Source organism: Podarcis gaigeae, assembly GCF_964106915.1.
Source record: "Podarcis gaigeae genome assembly, chromosome: 7".
In the NCBI taxonomy this organism is placed as follows: Eukaryota; Metazoa; Chordata; class Lepidosauria; order Squamata; family Lacertidae; genus Podarcis; species Podarcis gaigeae.
Window position 1 is genome coordinate 85,144,858 of NC_139683.1, and position 13,896 is coordinate 85,158,753.

Below are 13,896 nucleotides of genomic sequence, written 5' to 3' on the forward strand. Positions count from 1 at the left end.
CCTCCAACCGGTGCAGCATCTTAATGTAGTGATTTCCCCCTCCGCATCCCTTTCATAACTCTATTTTTATAAATCATTTGTCCATCCATCGTTCAAATTTTTACTACAATTTTTCTGTCAATCCTACCAATGTATGTAACTCTTTACAACAGCTTTTCAACTAAATTATAAGCTTTCCCCATTCTTTATTAAAGAGGTCCTCTTCCTGGTTTCTAATTCTGCCTGTAAGCTTTGCCATATCGTCGTCCTTCCTCGGTTTTGTCTGCCCCTCTTCTTTGGTGGGAGTTGTAGACCCTTAGGATCATCTAGTCCAACACAGTCAGTCGCAGCCAAAGCAGCATGGCTCCATCAGTGCCGGATTTCTGTATAAGCCAAGCAAAATCCCTTATTTTGGCTGCTGATCCCTTATTTTCGAGGCTGCTGGTCCCTTATTTTCAAATCTGCAAGTTGACAGCTGTGCTCCCTCCCCGCGACCCGCCTGCTTTCGGCTGCTCCCCCCCCCCCCCGCCGCTTCCCAGCCCAGCCCCGCGCTGCTGCAGCAGCAGGGAGTTCCAAGGCTCCCCACGCAGTGCGGGAGGATTGGGCGCCGTGGGCCACAGAGAAGCCGACGGCCAGAGGGAAGCGGGAGGGCAGCAGCGGAACCCGAGCTCCGGGGGCGCCGCGTTCCGCCCGGGCCTTTAACTCACCGGAACGGAAGTGGGCCGGAGCATTTCCCCCACGAACCCGGAAGTTCCCTTTCGCTTTCCGGCCAGCTCCGCTGTGTGGGCCGTGGCGCAGCGGCAGCCGCGGGTGCGAGGCAGGCAGCCATGGTGCTCCTCACCGTCATCGCGCGGGTGGCCGACGGGCTTCCTCTGGCCGCCTCCATGCAGGAAGACGAGCAGGTGAGCGGCGGGCGGGCCGAGCCAGGCCTCCACCTCCTGCTCCCGGGACTCCGGGCGCGGCTACTCGGAAGCAAGAGCCCTGCGCGATCCTGGCTCCAAAGGCGCCGCCTCCGTCGGTCCGCTGGAGATGTCGGCCTCGGGGCTCCCCGCCAGGCCTGCCTGGGAGGTCCGCGGTTGCTGGGTGGGCCAGGCCGAGAATGGTCCTCCTGGCTTCTGAAGTCAAGGGCCGGATGAATCTGCTTCTCTTCCCACCCCCCCAGCCCCCACCCCCCATCTAAGAGATGAGGCAGGCAGGGACAGCCTTCCTTCCTTCGCTCTGAATATTTTGCTTTCTTAAAAGAACACATTGTGGGGGCTGGGAATCCTGAGCTGAAATTTCGGGGGTCCAGCTGGGTGCCTCTTCTGTTGTTGTATAGAGAGGAAACAGCCTAGTAGCAGCAGCAGAAGGGGGAAGCATTTGGGTTTGGTTATTCTTGACCCAGTTCCTGTTGGCTCAGTGACTGACACTTTGCTCTGAGCAAAGGCCAGTGCTTTGTCAGCCTGTTGGAGCTTTGCATTAAAGATGTGTGTTGTTTTGTAGTCTGGTAGAGACCTGCAGCAGTACCAGAGCCAAGCCAAACAGCTGTTCCGGAAGCTCAATGAACAGTCTCCGACCAGGTGCACCTTGGAAGCAGGAGCCATGACTTTTCAGTAAGTACAACAAATAGGAAGTTGTAGACCATATGCTGGATTAGGGGTTGCTAGAGAGGATGATTGCTCTGTGTCTTTAGGGAAAATTTGGGAAAGATGTAAGTTGGTTTGCTGTCGAGCTAACATCAGACCTGTTGTATCTTCTTTTGCAGTTACATCATTGAGAGAGGGGTGTGTTACCTGGTGTTGTGTGAAGCTGCCTTCCCCAAAAAGCTGGCCTTTGCATACCTGGAAGATTTGCACTCAGAATTTGATGAGCAGCATGGAAAGAAAGTCCCAACGGTGTCCAGGCCCTATTCTTTCATTGAGTTTGGTGAGGTTCTTCCCCTTCCTCATCAGGCAAAGGCCTGCCTGCAAGGTTCCTTTGGTAGTCCTGATGGCAGCTTCTCCTCCTTCTGCCACCCCTAGTTCTCCGTCCTGGAAAGTTTCTTGCATTAGCACAGTCCTTTAAAAAATAATAATTGTTCTCTAAAAAGACCCCAGAGACTGGATCCTGGTTTTACAGAATATCAGGTCAGATTATGCAAATATCCCTTTCCCTCACACAAATACAGTGGACTCTGATATTCTTTGTTCTTGGGTGATCTGTGTCATCTCTTATAAACACTCTTGTACTTAGGACCAGTGAGAGTTTCTGAATGCTTGCCACCATGGTTGCTCAACCTTGATAGGAAAATTATGGACTATTATTACATGTGATGCTGCAACCATCATTAAGTTGCATACCTGTGTTACACAAAAACACCTATTTAGCAATAGGTGAATGTGAGTTCCAATTTTATAAGTATCTCAGTGCACAGGGAGAGTAGATTTAACCCTTCCCAACTGTTACCACAGTGACAATTCCCATCCCACCCTATTATTAGCTTTAGAAGAAAATGCTCTAAAGCATGCCAATGGAGCTAACAGTCTTGGGGAGCCAATTTTCATTAGGACCATGATTGTGGAGACAAGGTTTAACCTCCTCTCCACTGAATGCTACAATGAAAATTGCCACCAAAGAGGATAATTGGTGGACAACCGAGACTGACCACATGTGTGGAACTGATAAATAAAAGACATAAATTAGCTGTTGGACACTGAAGGGAAGAGAGACTAATTCATGAGCAGCTACCTCTTGTTTCAGATACTTATATCCAGAAAACCAAGAAACTATATATTGACAGTCGTGCAAGAAGAAACCTTGGCTCCATCAACACAGAGTTGCAGGATGTACAGAGAATCATGGTAGCCAACATTGAAGAAGTTCTACAACGAGGCGAAGCACTTTCAGGTACGGTGACTATTGGGTGCACACGCTGCTCTGCCTTTTTCTGGGATGATCAGATGCGATTGTAGCCTATGCAGTAGGAACGGGGGAAGCGGTGGCAAGCTGCTTTGTGCAATATAACACACCCTGTGTGCACATGCGCTTTCCCTACGTTAAGATATTCAACAGATGCTTTATTATGGGGGCCCACATCATTGGAATTGTAGTAAGTGGCTATTTTCTCCCTTGTGGTGCTCTGAGATTGAATGTGTTCCAGCTCTGATGTCGCTTTGATGTCATGTCATAAATATTCAAATAACTGTTTTTATGTAGTTCCCCCTCCCCATTTTGTGGCTTGCCCTGTGATTTTTTTGGTAAAGGGTGGGACATAAATAAAATAAATAAATAAATGTGAACACTTTTTAATATATCCAGGTTTCATAAGTGTTTGTTTATTATACATGTTTTATATTTACTCACGATTTTATGCTGCTCGTACATATTTTTTTCCTGCTTCTACAGCATTGTCTGTATATGTTAACTGCTTTTATTCTGATTTGCTTTGCTTTATTAAGTCCCCTGGAAACTTTCTTGAAGGGTGTAGTAGAATACCAGGAATAATTTCTATCATGTTGTGCACCATAGCAAGCATGACAATTTCCAGCCTTGGCCAGGCAAAAACCTGTTGACCCCTGTTCCCCAAAACTCTGTTAGTGGTGCTCCAGCAATCATCTCTGCTCTGGATTCTCATCTCCTTCGCCATTCAACAAATCTTTATTCTTCTCCTTAGAATTAAAGCGCCCTACGGCTTTGCCCTGTACAATGACATGTTGTGCCCTATGATCTTCCCCAAACTTCACTGCACTCTTATAGCATCTTAAAGTCTCCTACTCTTTTCTGTTCACTCGCAATCCCTTGTACCTTGAACTCTTCCCCCATAACACCTGGGTGTTACTACTTATTTCTTTTTCTTTAAATCATAGAATCATAGAATTGGAAGGGACCCTGAGGGTCATCTAGTCCAACCCCCTGCAGTTCAGGAATATCAGCTAAAACATCCATGACAGATGGCCATCCAACATCTGCTTAAAAACATCCAGTGAAGGAGAGTCCACCACCCTCCGAGGTGGGTTCCACTGGCAAACAGCTCTTACCACCAGAAAGCTCTTCCTGATGTTTAGTCAGAATCTCATTCTTGTTCAGGGCCCACCCTTTGGAGCAGGAGAAAACAAGCTTGCTCCATCTTCCATGTGGCAGTTCTTTAGTTATTTGAAAATGGCTGTCCTATCTTCTCAGTCTCCTCTTTCGCAGGCTAAATCTACCCAGCTCCCTCAACCATTCTTCATAAGGCTTGGTTTCCAAATCCTTCGTCATATTGATCATCCCTTATTCCCAGTTATACTAGGCCTAAATATATGTATCTTCTTTTGCTTGCTTTCTTCCCATGTTACCATTGCATATCCCATTCTTCATCTTCTTTTTCTTTTGTTCATCATGCTTAATTTATAAGTTCCTCAGAACAAAGATCTGCCTTTTCTGATTTTGCCCTAAAGCCAAAGCAGGCAGAATGTCCATCTCAATTGTATGTTGAACAAGCTGGCTTGTTTATGGTAGGTATCTTCATAACTCGTTGCTTCAGCAATGGGGCCTGTCCTGGAACCATGCCTAACTTGGCAGTGGTTGCAGTAGTCACCCATCACTTGGGCAAATGGTATAGCACCTTTCTTCCCTGTGATGGAGCTCCACCTCTGTAGCTTCTGCTTCTCCACCTCTGTAGCTTTTGCTTCATACTTTTCAAAATTTCTTGCGTCCTCTTTTGTTTGAGCAGCAATTGAGTAGTTCAGATGTGAACTTATGCAGTTTGCCATTACATGTCCCACCCCAGACCCAAAATGTGGGAGGTACATTATTATGGAACTCAGGGCAGTTTTTGAAAGTCTGAAAAACTGTTCTTCCACTTGCTGTGCCCATAATATGTGTGTCCAGCTTCTCTTTAATGGAGAAGTGGGGCTTACTTCCAAGGGCACAGGAAAAGAAGGGGCTGGGTGGTGGCAGCGAGCAGGTGATGAGTTATTGGCAGTAGTTGGATCTTGGTATATAAATATTTGGGGCATGTATCCCTGTGAGGGGGCATTATTTGCAAGTAGTTTCAAAAAGGGTAGGGGAGCAGCCTGAGGTCCTCATAAATGGCAGATACACAGGCACATAGGCAGACATCCATTGATTCAGAAAAAAACTTGACTGGTTTATTCAGAGGGTTGCATTGCAGAGAAAGAATTCAGTTTGGCATGCTTCTGACATGAGTTTAGGATGCACAGTTTGCATTCAGTTTACACATTAAAAATGATACACCAGAGCTCGTGGGGAATAATAAACTCAGAACAGTGGCTAACAGTATTAGATATTGATTGGGATACTTTTGAATGAGAAACATACGCATCACATATGGACCAAATCTTTGCTGTAACACAATTCAAAAGTTGTAGGGGAAGATGGTTTCTCTCAGTCCTCATTCATCCTGCCCATAGCAGCTTCTGGATTCCATGACTTCCCAGGCAGTGCCTCAGTTTCTCAGCTAGTACTTCCACCACCTTATCGCCGCAACGTCAGAGTTCTAGAAACCAAGGAGAAGTTTTTAAAAAACTCTTGCTTGGGTCCTAAGATACATTAACCTACAGGAATAAATGGAAGGGCAGTTTCCCTCCCATTCCCCACTTGCGGTTGCTTGTGACCCCTCTGAAAACCTTTGCAGAAATTGGGGTGGGAGCATCCTTCAAATCAATAGAGGAAGGATGGAAGAAGACACATCCCTTTTGTGAGCTTCCTTTACTTAGAATCCAAACCTGACTATGGGCAGGCCCCCCCCAATGTCCCCTCCTACGTTCTTCAGAAGAATCCCACATCCCTCCAGAGAGACTTTTCAGATGATGGGCGGCTGCTGGAATAAATGTAAGCCACTTTTTCTAACGAAAAGCAAACTTTTTGATTAACAGCAGATAATAGACACTGGGTACTTGACAGAAACTCTCATCCTCCTGTAATTTTTCCAATAAGGAAAATGAAAACGTCTGCTCTTAGGTCAGACTGAAGTCAGCAGATTCGGGCCTTTAATTTGAAACATATCATGAATATATGGCAATGCGATATAAATCCATAACTGCACACCTACAAATACTAATGTGTCTTATTAATTATTTGTTCTTTTGAAACAGCTTTGGATTCCAAGGCAAACAATCTGTCCAGTTTGTCGAAGAAATATCGCCAGGATGCAAAATATTTGAACATGCGTTCCACCTATGCCAAGCTCGCGGCTGTTGCTGTGTTCTTTATCATGTTGATTGTCTATGTGAGATTCTGGTGGCTCTGAGAGGTTTCCAGGCACCAAAGAGGGACAGCTAGTAACACAGCAGATTCATAGTTGCAAGATGCCAAGATCACCGGAATGTACATTAGAAGCCCCCAATGGGATGACTGTATAGTGAGAATTGCTGCTACTTTCCGGTGAATCTTAATTCCCAAATGTCAAAGCTTCCTGGATTTTCTTTTGCACTTAGAAGACATGAAATTTGTCCATCCCACTAGCAGCACGATTTCCATCCCTAATGTGAGAGGGAAGTCCTGAGTTGGCTTATCAGGCTGATTGACAGCTTTCGCGTTGATGCTGCAGTAGACGCCCCCCTCTCCCTGTAAATGATCTGTGAATCTTAATTCCCAAATGTCAAAACTTCCTGGATTTTCTTTTGCACTTAGAAGACATGAAATTTGTCCATCCCACTAGCAGCACGATTTCCATCCCTAATGTGAGAGGGAAGTCCTGAGTTGGCTTATCAGGCTGATTGACAGCTTTCGCGTTGATGCTGCAGTAGACGCCCCCCTCTCCCTGTAAATGATCCCAGCCCTCATAGTAAAGGGACTCTAATGAACATTCCTGGTGCTAGTAATATTTTCTTAAGGGTCTGGATCTTGCTACTTGTGCAGAAATTCCTGTTTAAAGGCTGAGTCTTTACTGTACTTCCGACATACTGACATTACACCATTAATTTCTTAAACAGATAGGAAATTCTGCTTCAGTAGACTTCATTATTGTTAGATATATTGAATCATTACACCATTGATTTAGAAAGTAGAGAAGAAATTCTGTTTCAGCAGACATCTATAAGTGCTAAGTATAATGTTGAAATAGTTGTCACAGAATTAAATTACAAGCACGTAATTCATTTTCATTTCAGATAAATCTATGTTTTTAAAACCAACAGCAAGTTCCACATTCTCTGCATATTTTACAGGGAGGGGCTTGGCGTCTCCTGCTTGTTGGGTTTTTCCTCTCTCCCGCAAATGTCACTATTTCTTTTGCTTTGTGCAGTCTGTAAGACAACCTACTATTTGGATCTCGTGGCACACGAAAGGGCTGAAGAAGAGCAGGTCTCTTCCTGAATTCTTGACAGTCTGTGCTTTGAAAAATTAAGCTCCTTTGTCCATCTCTTCTTCACTGTATCTTTGTCTATTTCCCACTTCTGTATAGCAAACCTGTGGAGCAGAAAATGTTAGTGTCCTGAACTCTGGTATCTGTGTCTGAGGACTGCTGACTCTCAGAGGGATGCTATCATGCAGTGTGAAAAGTATTTTCAGATGTGTCTTAAGAGGGAATCTCTAATAAGGAGGTAGTAGAACTAATCTCCCATGTGTTCTCAGGCAGCCTGTCTGAGTATTTGCAAGGGGAAGAGAAAAGGAGTTGAAGAGCAGAACATCACATACTATGTTTCCATCAGAGATAATGAAAAGAAAATTGGTTTTATTTATTTCAATTGGCAAGCGCATTATTACAGCTCTCTCTTAAAAATAAAAGGTGAATTCACAGCATTTTATCGAACAATTTTTAATTTGAAGTTTTGAAGCTCAAGCAGATATATATAACCACCTTTTTTGATAGTTAGTAGTTTGGTAGCTCATGGGAATGTTGTAGTGGACATTGGGTTGTATCCAGCTAAAGTAATTACATTACTGAAGCAATGGAATTCGCCCTCCCTGCTCCATCCCCAAACCTGCTCCAGGCCGTGTGTGTGTGTGTGTGTGTGTGTGTGTGTGTGTGTGTGTGTGTATGTGGATTGATTGACTGCATACATGCATGCATGCATGCAGGGGGAGAATAGAGAGGGGAATTCCATTGTATGAGTAGAATGAATTCCATTCATGCAATGACTTTGTTGGGAACAAGCCAAAGTCTCCTGGGATATCCTTGCTGACAACCTAGTAAAATGTAATTTGAATAATACCACCGTTAGATGGATCTTCAGCTTTTTAAAACGAATTCCCAAACATCCCTCATTCATGACTGCATCAGTGGAAGAAGAATCTCAAGTAGGGTGTCATAGGACTCTGCCTTTGGCCCTGTGCCGTTCAACATCTTTATAAATGACTTGGATGAATAGAGGGGATGCTTATTTCCCTATACTACATTTTCACTGAGAAGCCCCATCTGCCTCTCATTTCACTCTTCAGCACAGTGCAATAACCACCTTCTTGACAGTTGGACCCACTATTGGTCTGGTCCACTCAATACGCCGACGCCTGTCTTTGCATGCAGGGGAAGTCCCTAAGTCACTGAGGGTTTGAGACCCATCGGGTACCCTCACCTGGTTTAGATGGCCAGTCGAAGCTGTTCCCAAGGTGTGGCTGCTGTCGCATGCTGACAGCCTCTAGGAGCCACAGGTGAGAGGTGAGTGCAGGGTAGGGACCAAAGGTGGCCAAACTAACCAAGAGGAAGCACAACGTGTCTTGTCCCAGAGGTACTAACCCTCCCCTAACACCCCAATACCTGGGAAGCCCGCCCATCTAGGAGAAGGCAAACTGATACTAAACCTCTTCTGCCTTGTGGCTATACACATTTGTGAGAGAGGATTTGGGGGTTAAAATCCGTACCAGCTGCCTGGTGGGACATCTTTGGAAGAAGAAAAGGCTAAGGAACAAGCCCTTCACAAATCTGGAGTGGAGTCCCTAAGACCAGGGGTCAGCAAATCTTTTTACCAGCGGGCCGGCTCACTGCCCCTCAAATCTTCTGGTGGGCCGGACTGCACACAGGCACATGTGCGCACACACACTGGCAGAGGGGGGCTTCTCTCCCCCTCCCCCTGCTTTCCTACTTTCTTGCAGCAGTTGGTAGCTGAAGGCGGTGGCAGCGCCTCTTTTCTGGGAGAGCTATCCCGGGCACGGGGCCAGCAGGCACGCCAAGCTCCGGCTGAAGCCTTGCGGCATGCCCACTAGCCCCTCTGTCCATGGCTGCAGAGGAAATTCAGCGTCCCTTCAGATTGGCCAGTGTAGCTGCCCGCCCAGAGGCTTCCGCAGCTTCGAATTGGCTGCAGGAGCTTCCTGGAGCCAATCCGAAGCCGCACCGGGTTTTCTCAGCGCGTGGGCAGCGAGGCTTTGGATTGGCCAGTGTCGCCACCTGCCTAGAGGCATCCGCGGCTTCAGATTGGCTATAGGATCTTCCTGGAGCCAATCCAAAGCAGCCCGTGCACCTGTCGCAGAATTCAGTCCCCGCGCAGCGAGATGTCGCCATGCCAGTTCAGCACGGGGACTGACTGGGCAGGTGTCAGGGTCCTTGGGCCTTATCCGGCCCACGGACCTTAGTTTGCCAACCCCTGCCCTAAGATGGTTGGATGGTACATTGTATGCCTCCTTCCAATAGCTCTGGCAACCAAGCTAGCACCAGGTGTCTTGCTCCGTTTTCCTTTTGTCCACATTAGTTTTGTTTAAAAAATGTTTTATGTTTTATTTTGACAAAGTAATAATAACAAATAAATAAGAATAAAAATGTGCACCGTACTCCTGAGACCATTCCATTGTAACTATCCAACCTCCCAATATTTCAACACCTCTTGGAGATGGTTTGACCCCTTTCGGTTTTAACAGTACAAATTCTACAAACACCTTCCATATCTCCTCAAAATCATTTCTCCTGCATGTTCCCCATCTTACCTTAATAGCACATGTTAATTAATAGCTATATCCCAGGCCTCTCTATACCATTTTTCTATTTTGTATTCACCTTGCCCCTTCCACTTCCTAGCTATAATAACTCGCGCAGCTGTCAATAAATTTGTGAGCAAGTTTTTCATAGTTTGCAAACCCTCCACACCATTATAAATTGATAATGCTACCTCTGGACTTTTGGTCAGCTTTAACCCAGTGATTTCTGTTATCTCCTTAAACACTCTATGCCCTCCAAAATTGTACATATTTACACCCCCACCACATGTGAACATAATTCCATGTTTCTTGGCATCCCCTCCAACATAACACTGAATATTCCTTGTTTATTTGATTTAATCTGACTGGTATTAAATACCACCTCCAAACTAATGTATAATTTTCTTTTATCCTAATAGACAACATTTTCAAAGTGCGTTTCTTCCACATTTCCCTCCAGATTTGACTATTTATCTGCTATTTAGGTTGCTACCCTCCTCTTCATAATCGACACCAGCCCTTTAACGTTAATAATAATAATTTACTTATACCCCACCCACCTGTCTGGGTTTCCCCAGCTACTCTGGACGGCTCTCAATCGAATATTAAAAACACAATACCGCATTAAACATTAAAAACTTCCCTAAACAGGGCTGCCTTCAGATGTCTTTTAAAAGAAGGATAGTTGCTTATTGCCTTGACATCTGCTGGGAGGGTGTTCCACAGGGCAGGCGCCACTACCAAGAAGGCCCTCTGCCTGGTTCCCTGTATCCTCACTTCTTGCAGTGAGGGAACCGCCAGAAGGCCCTTGGTGCTGGACCTCAGTGTCCGGGCAGAACGATGGAATGGAGATGCTCCTTCAGGTATACTGGGCCGAGGCCCTTTAGGGCTTTAAAGGTCAGCACCAACACTTTGAATTGTGCTTGGAAGCGTACTGGGTTGAAATCCTTTTTTCATTATCCATGAGTTGAATGTAGTTCTTAATTTCTGGTCTCATGTCTTATGATACTTATCTAACCTGTTACCTATCTCATTCAATCCCACCCCTACCAATTTCTCCCCCCCCCCATTTTTTCTGAGGCATTTCACCTCTCCCATTGTCCTAATTGTCCGGGCGGCGGGGGGGGGGGGGGAGAGGCTCCTCTGATCACTGGAGCCACAGTAGAACTTCTCCCATTGTATTTGTTCTGTCTTCACACACACAAGGAAAACCAAGGGGGTATATTGAGGAGGTCCAGCAACCATCCAAGTACAAAGGGTGTGGTCTTTGCATTACAGTGGTACCTCAGGTTACATACACTTTAGGTTACATACGCTTCAGATTACAGACTCCGCTAACCCAGAAATAGTACCTCGGGTTAAGAACTTTGCTTCAGAATGAGAACAGAAAACGTACAGCAGCGGCACGGTGGCAGCGGGAGGCCCCATTAGCTAAAGTGGTGCTTCAGGTTAAGAACAGTTTCAGGTTAAGAACGGATTAAGTACTTAACCCGAGGTACCACTGTATTTTGTATATTGTGTGCTGTGGGGAATCATAGAACCAATTTGAAATATACTTTAAATCTCCCTTTACAAACGAAAAACAACACACACCCGAGGCAGTGAGTCACAGAGGCTGAAGGATATCATTTGAATATATTTGCACCGGAGGATGCAAAACAAGACTTAGACGGAACTGGAGATATAAGCCATATCTAGGATCTAGATCTTATATAGAGCTATAAAGCGTAATTAGGCAATTCCACTGCAGCACTCACTCCCGCTGATGCCTCCCAACCTCTAAATCTAGACGAGAACTCACAGAGGAACACAGTTCTCGTCTAGGTTTAGAAAGTTTAGCAGTGGAATCCCAAACCCCGCTCCCCCAGAAAGACTGCTTGGTCTTGGAGGGCTAAGTTGGAAGAAGGAAAGATGCTCTGCTAGAGCGCAAGCGAAGTTTCTGCCGGAGGAGCCCCTGGACGGGGCGTCCGCGGCCCTTCATCAGCCCGAGGAGCGGCAGCGCCTCCCCTCGAGCGGGACCTCGCCCTCCTCGGCGGGGCGGCGCCTCCTTGTGCCTGCGCGCAGCCCCGCGACTTCTGCTCGGCTCCTGGGCGCAGCCATGCCGTCCTACTCGGTGACGGTGGCGACGGGCAGCCAGTGGTTCGCGGGCACCGACGACTACGTCTACCTGAGCCTGGTGGGCTCGGGCGGCACGAGCGAGAGGCACCTGCTCGACAAGCCCTTCTACGACGACTTCGAGCGCGGCGCGGTGAGTGAGGGACGGGGCGGGCGGCGCGCTTAGGCAGCCCGCGCTCTGCTCAGGCTCAGAAACCCTCTCGCCTCTCCGCCTGCCCCGCTGCAGAGCTGCCTGAGAGCCTTCCTTCCACAGAGAGGCATCGAGACGGGGGGCTTCTCCCCCGCGCTGTTTCTCCCCGTCTAGCAAGCGGGTTCCCCATTTTGTGGCTTCCTACTGACAATGGAAACTTCTGCCCGCTTCCCTTTTTCGCCCGTCCTGCATGCCTCGCATCCATCCACCTCTCCGGGGCTCCGTTTGGTCCCAGCGCAGCATCTTGGACGTGGCGGGCGGCACGGGCACAAACCAGCTGCAGGGAGCAGAGCCGTCTTTTCCTATTGGGCTTACTGGGGCATTGCACCAGGGCGCTGGCCTCTCAGGGGTGTCCCCAGGGAGTGAGGGATCTGCGCAGCTTTGCTGGTGGCCTCCCTTTTCCCTGCAAGCCCACCAGCTGTGCCCCATCCATAGCTGTCAACTTTCAGATTTGAAAATAAGGGATCAGCAGCCTCTAAAATAAGGGATCAGCAACCTCACCTGTCCCGGGGACTGTCTAGGGATATCTGACAATCCAGGATAGCAGTGGGAAGCAGCGGAAACGGTGCTGAAATAAGGGTAAAGGTAAAGGGACCCCTGACCATTAGGTCCAGTCGTGGCCGACTCTGGGGTTGCGGCGCTCATCTCGCTTCATTGGCCGAGGGAGCCGGCATTTGTCCGCAGACAACTTTTCTGAGTCATGTGGCCAGCACGACTAAGCCGCTTCTGGCAAACCAGAGCAGCGCACGGAAACACCGTTTACCTTCCCGCCAGAGTGGTACCTATTTATCTACTTGCACTTTGACGTGCTTTTGAACTGCTAGGTTGGCAGGAGCAGGGACTGAGCAATGGGATCTCACCCCGTCGCGGGGATTCGAACCACCAACCTTCTGATCAGCACGTCCTAGGCTCAGTGGTTTAACCCACAGCGCCACCCACACAATTTCCCACAAAAAAGGGAATGTTGACAGCTATGGCCCCATCAACCATAGGGCTAGCAGGCATGCAGCTTCCTTCTCAAGCCTCCAGGGAGGAGAGCGATCCCTGAAGAGGCTTGGGAAAAGGTCGACAACTCTGGGAAACGGGGGTCGCCTGAGGGATCTTTGCACCACAGCGCCGGATATGCTTAAGACGGCCCTGGCGGGGAGCTTAAAAAACCATAGTTGAGGACTGCTGTGGTTGCTCTGGCTCAGTCTAGTGGGGGCTGGCAGAAGCTCTCCAGGGGCTCAGCCTGGGTGGGTTCAGTCCAAGTCTAGATTTGGGCTCATGGGGTGGCAGAATCCGAGACCAGGGAGAAGAGTCGGTAGAAGAAGATTGGAAGAAATTTAAAGACTATTTACAGAAACATTGTAAAATTAAGGAATGTTAGAAGGATGCGGGAATTAAGTTATGTGGTTTTAGCAGTAATGCTATAGAATTAGGTAAAATTGGATTATGAATAGGTGAGAATGTAAAGTTACAATATATTAAGATAAAAGCAAAAATGGAAAGGATTTGCTGAAACTGCTAACTGAATTAGAATACAAAAAAGGGAGGTGTGAGGAGGTCAGGGAAACAAGTAAATGAAAGACAAGACATGGAAAGATTTAAATGTTTTTAATTGTTTTTATTTTTCTGTATTTTGTATTTTTCTTATTTTCTTTTTCTTTTTCATTTTTGTAACATTTTTGAAACTTTAATAAATATTTTTTTTTTTTAAAAAAATAGATTTGGGCTCATGGGGCGGCTGCTCCGACTGTGACCCTTGCTTCCTGCCACCACATACAGCCACACAACCTCCTCTGCCCACAGCAATGAGTGTTACC

General features: G+C 47.0%; 2 protein-coding genes across 2 annotated transcripts in view; both read left to right on the forward strand.

The window, feature by feature from the left end:
- The first annotated feature begins 723 nt into the window (after nt 1-723).
- On the forward strand, nt 724-7,680 carry SEC22B (SEC22 homolog B, vesicle trafficking protein). Its single transcript, XM_083748497.1, has 5 exons — nt 724-881; nt 1,462-1,571; nt 1,724-1,884; nt 2,698-2,844; nt 6,033-7,680. Exons 1-5 carry the CDS (start codon nt 807-809, stop codon nt 6,185-6,187), a joined length of 648 nt encoding a protein of 215 aa, XP_083604623.1. The 5' UTR covers nt 724-806; the 3' UTR covers nt 6,188-7,680.
- A 4,174-nt stretch (nt 7,681-11,854) lies between these two features.
- ALOX5 (arachidonate 5-lipoxygenase) overlaps nt 11,855-13,896 on the forward strand; it is a 38,639-nt gene continuing 36,597 nt past the window's right edge. Inside the window, exon 1 of the mRNA XM_083748439.1 lies at nt 11,855-12,034. Within this exon, the coding sequence (XP_083604565.1) occupies nt 11,885-12,034 (150 nt within the window). The 5' untranslated portion in view covers nt 11,855-11,884. The remainder of the gene's footprint in view (nt 12,035-13,896) is intronic.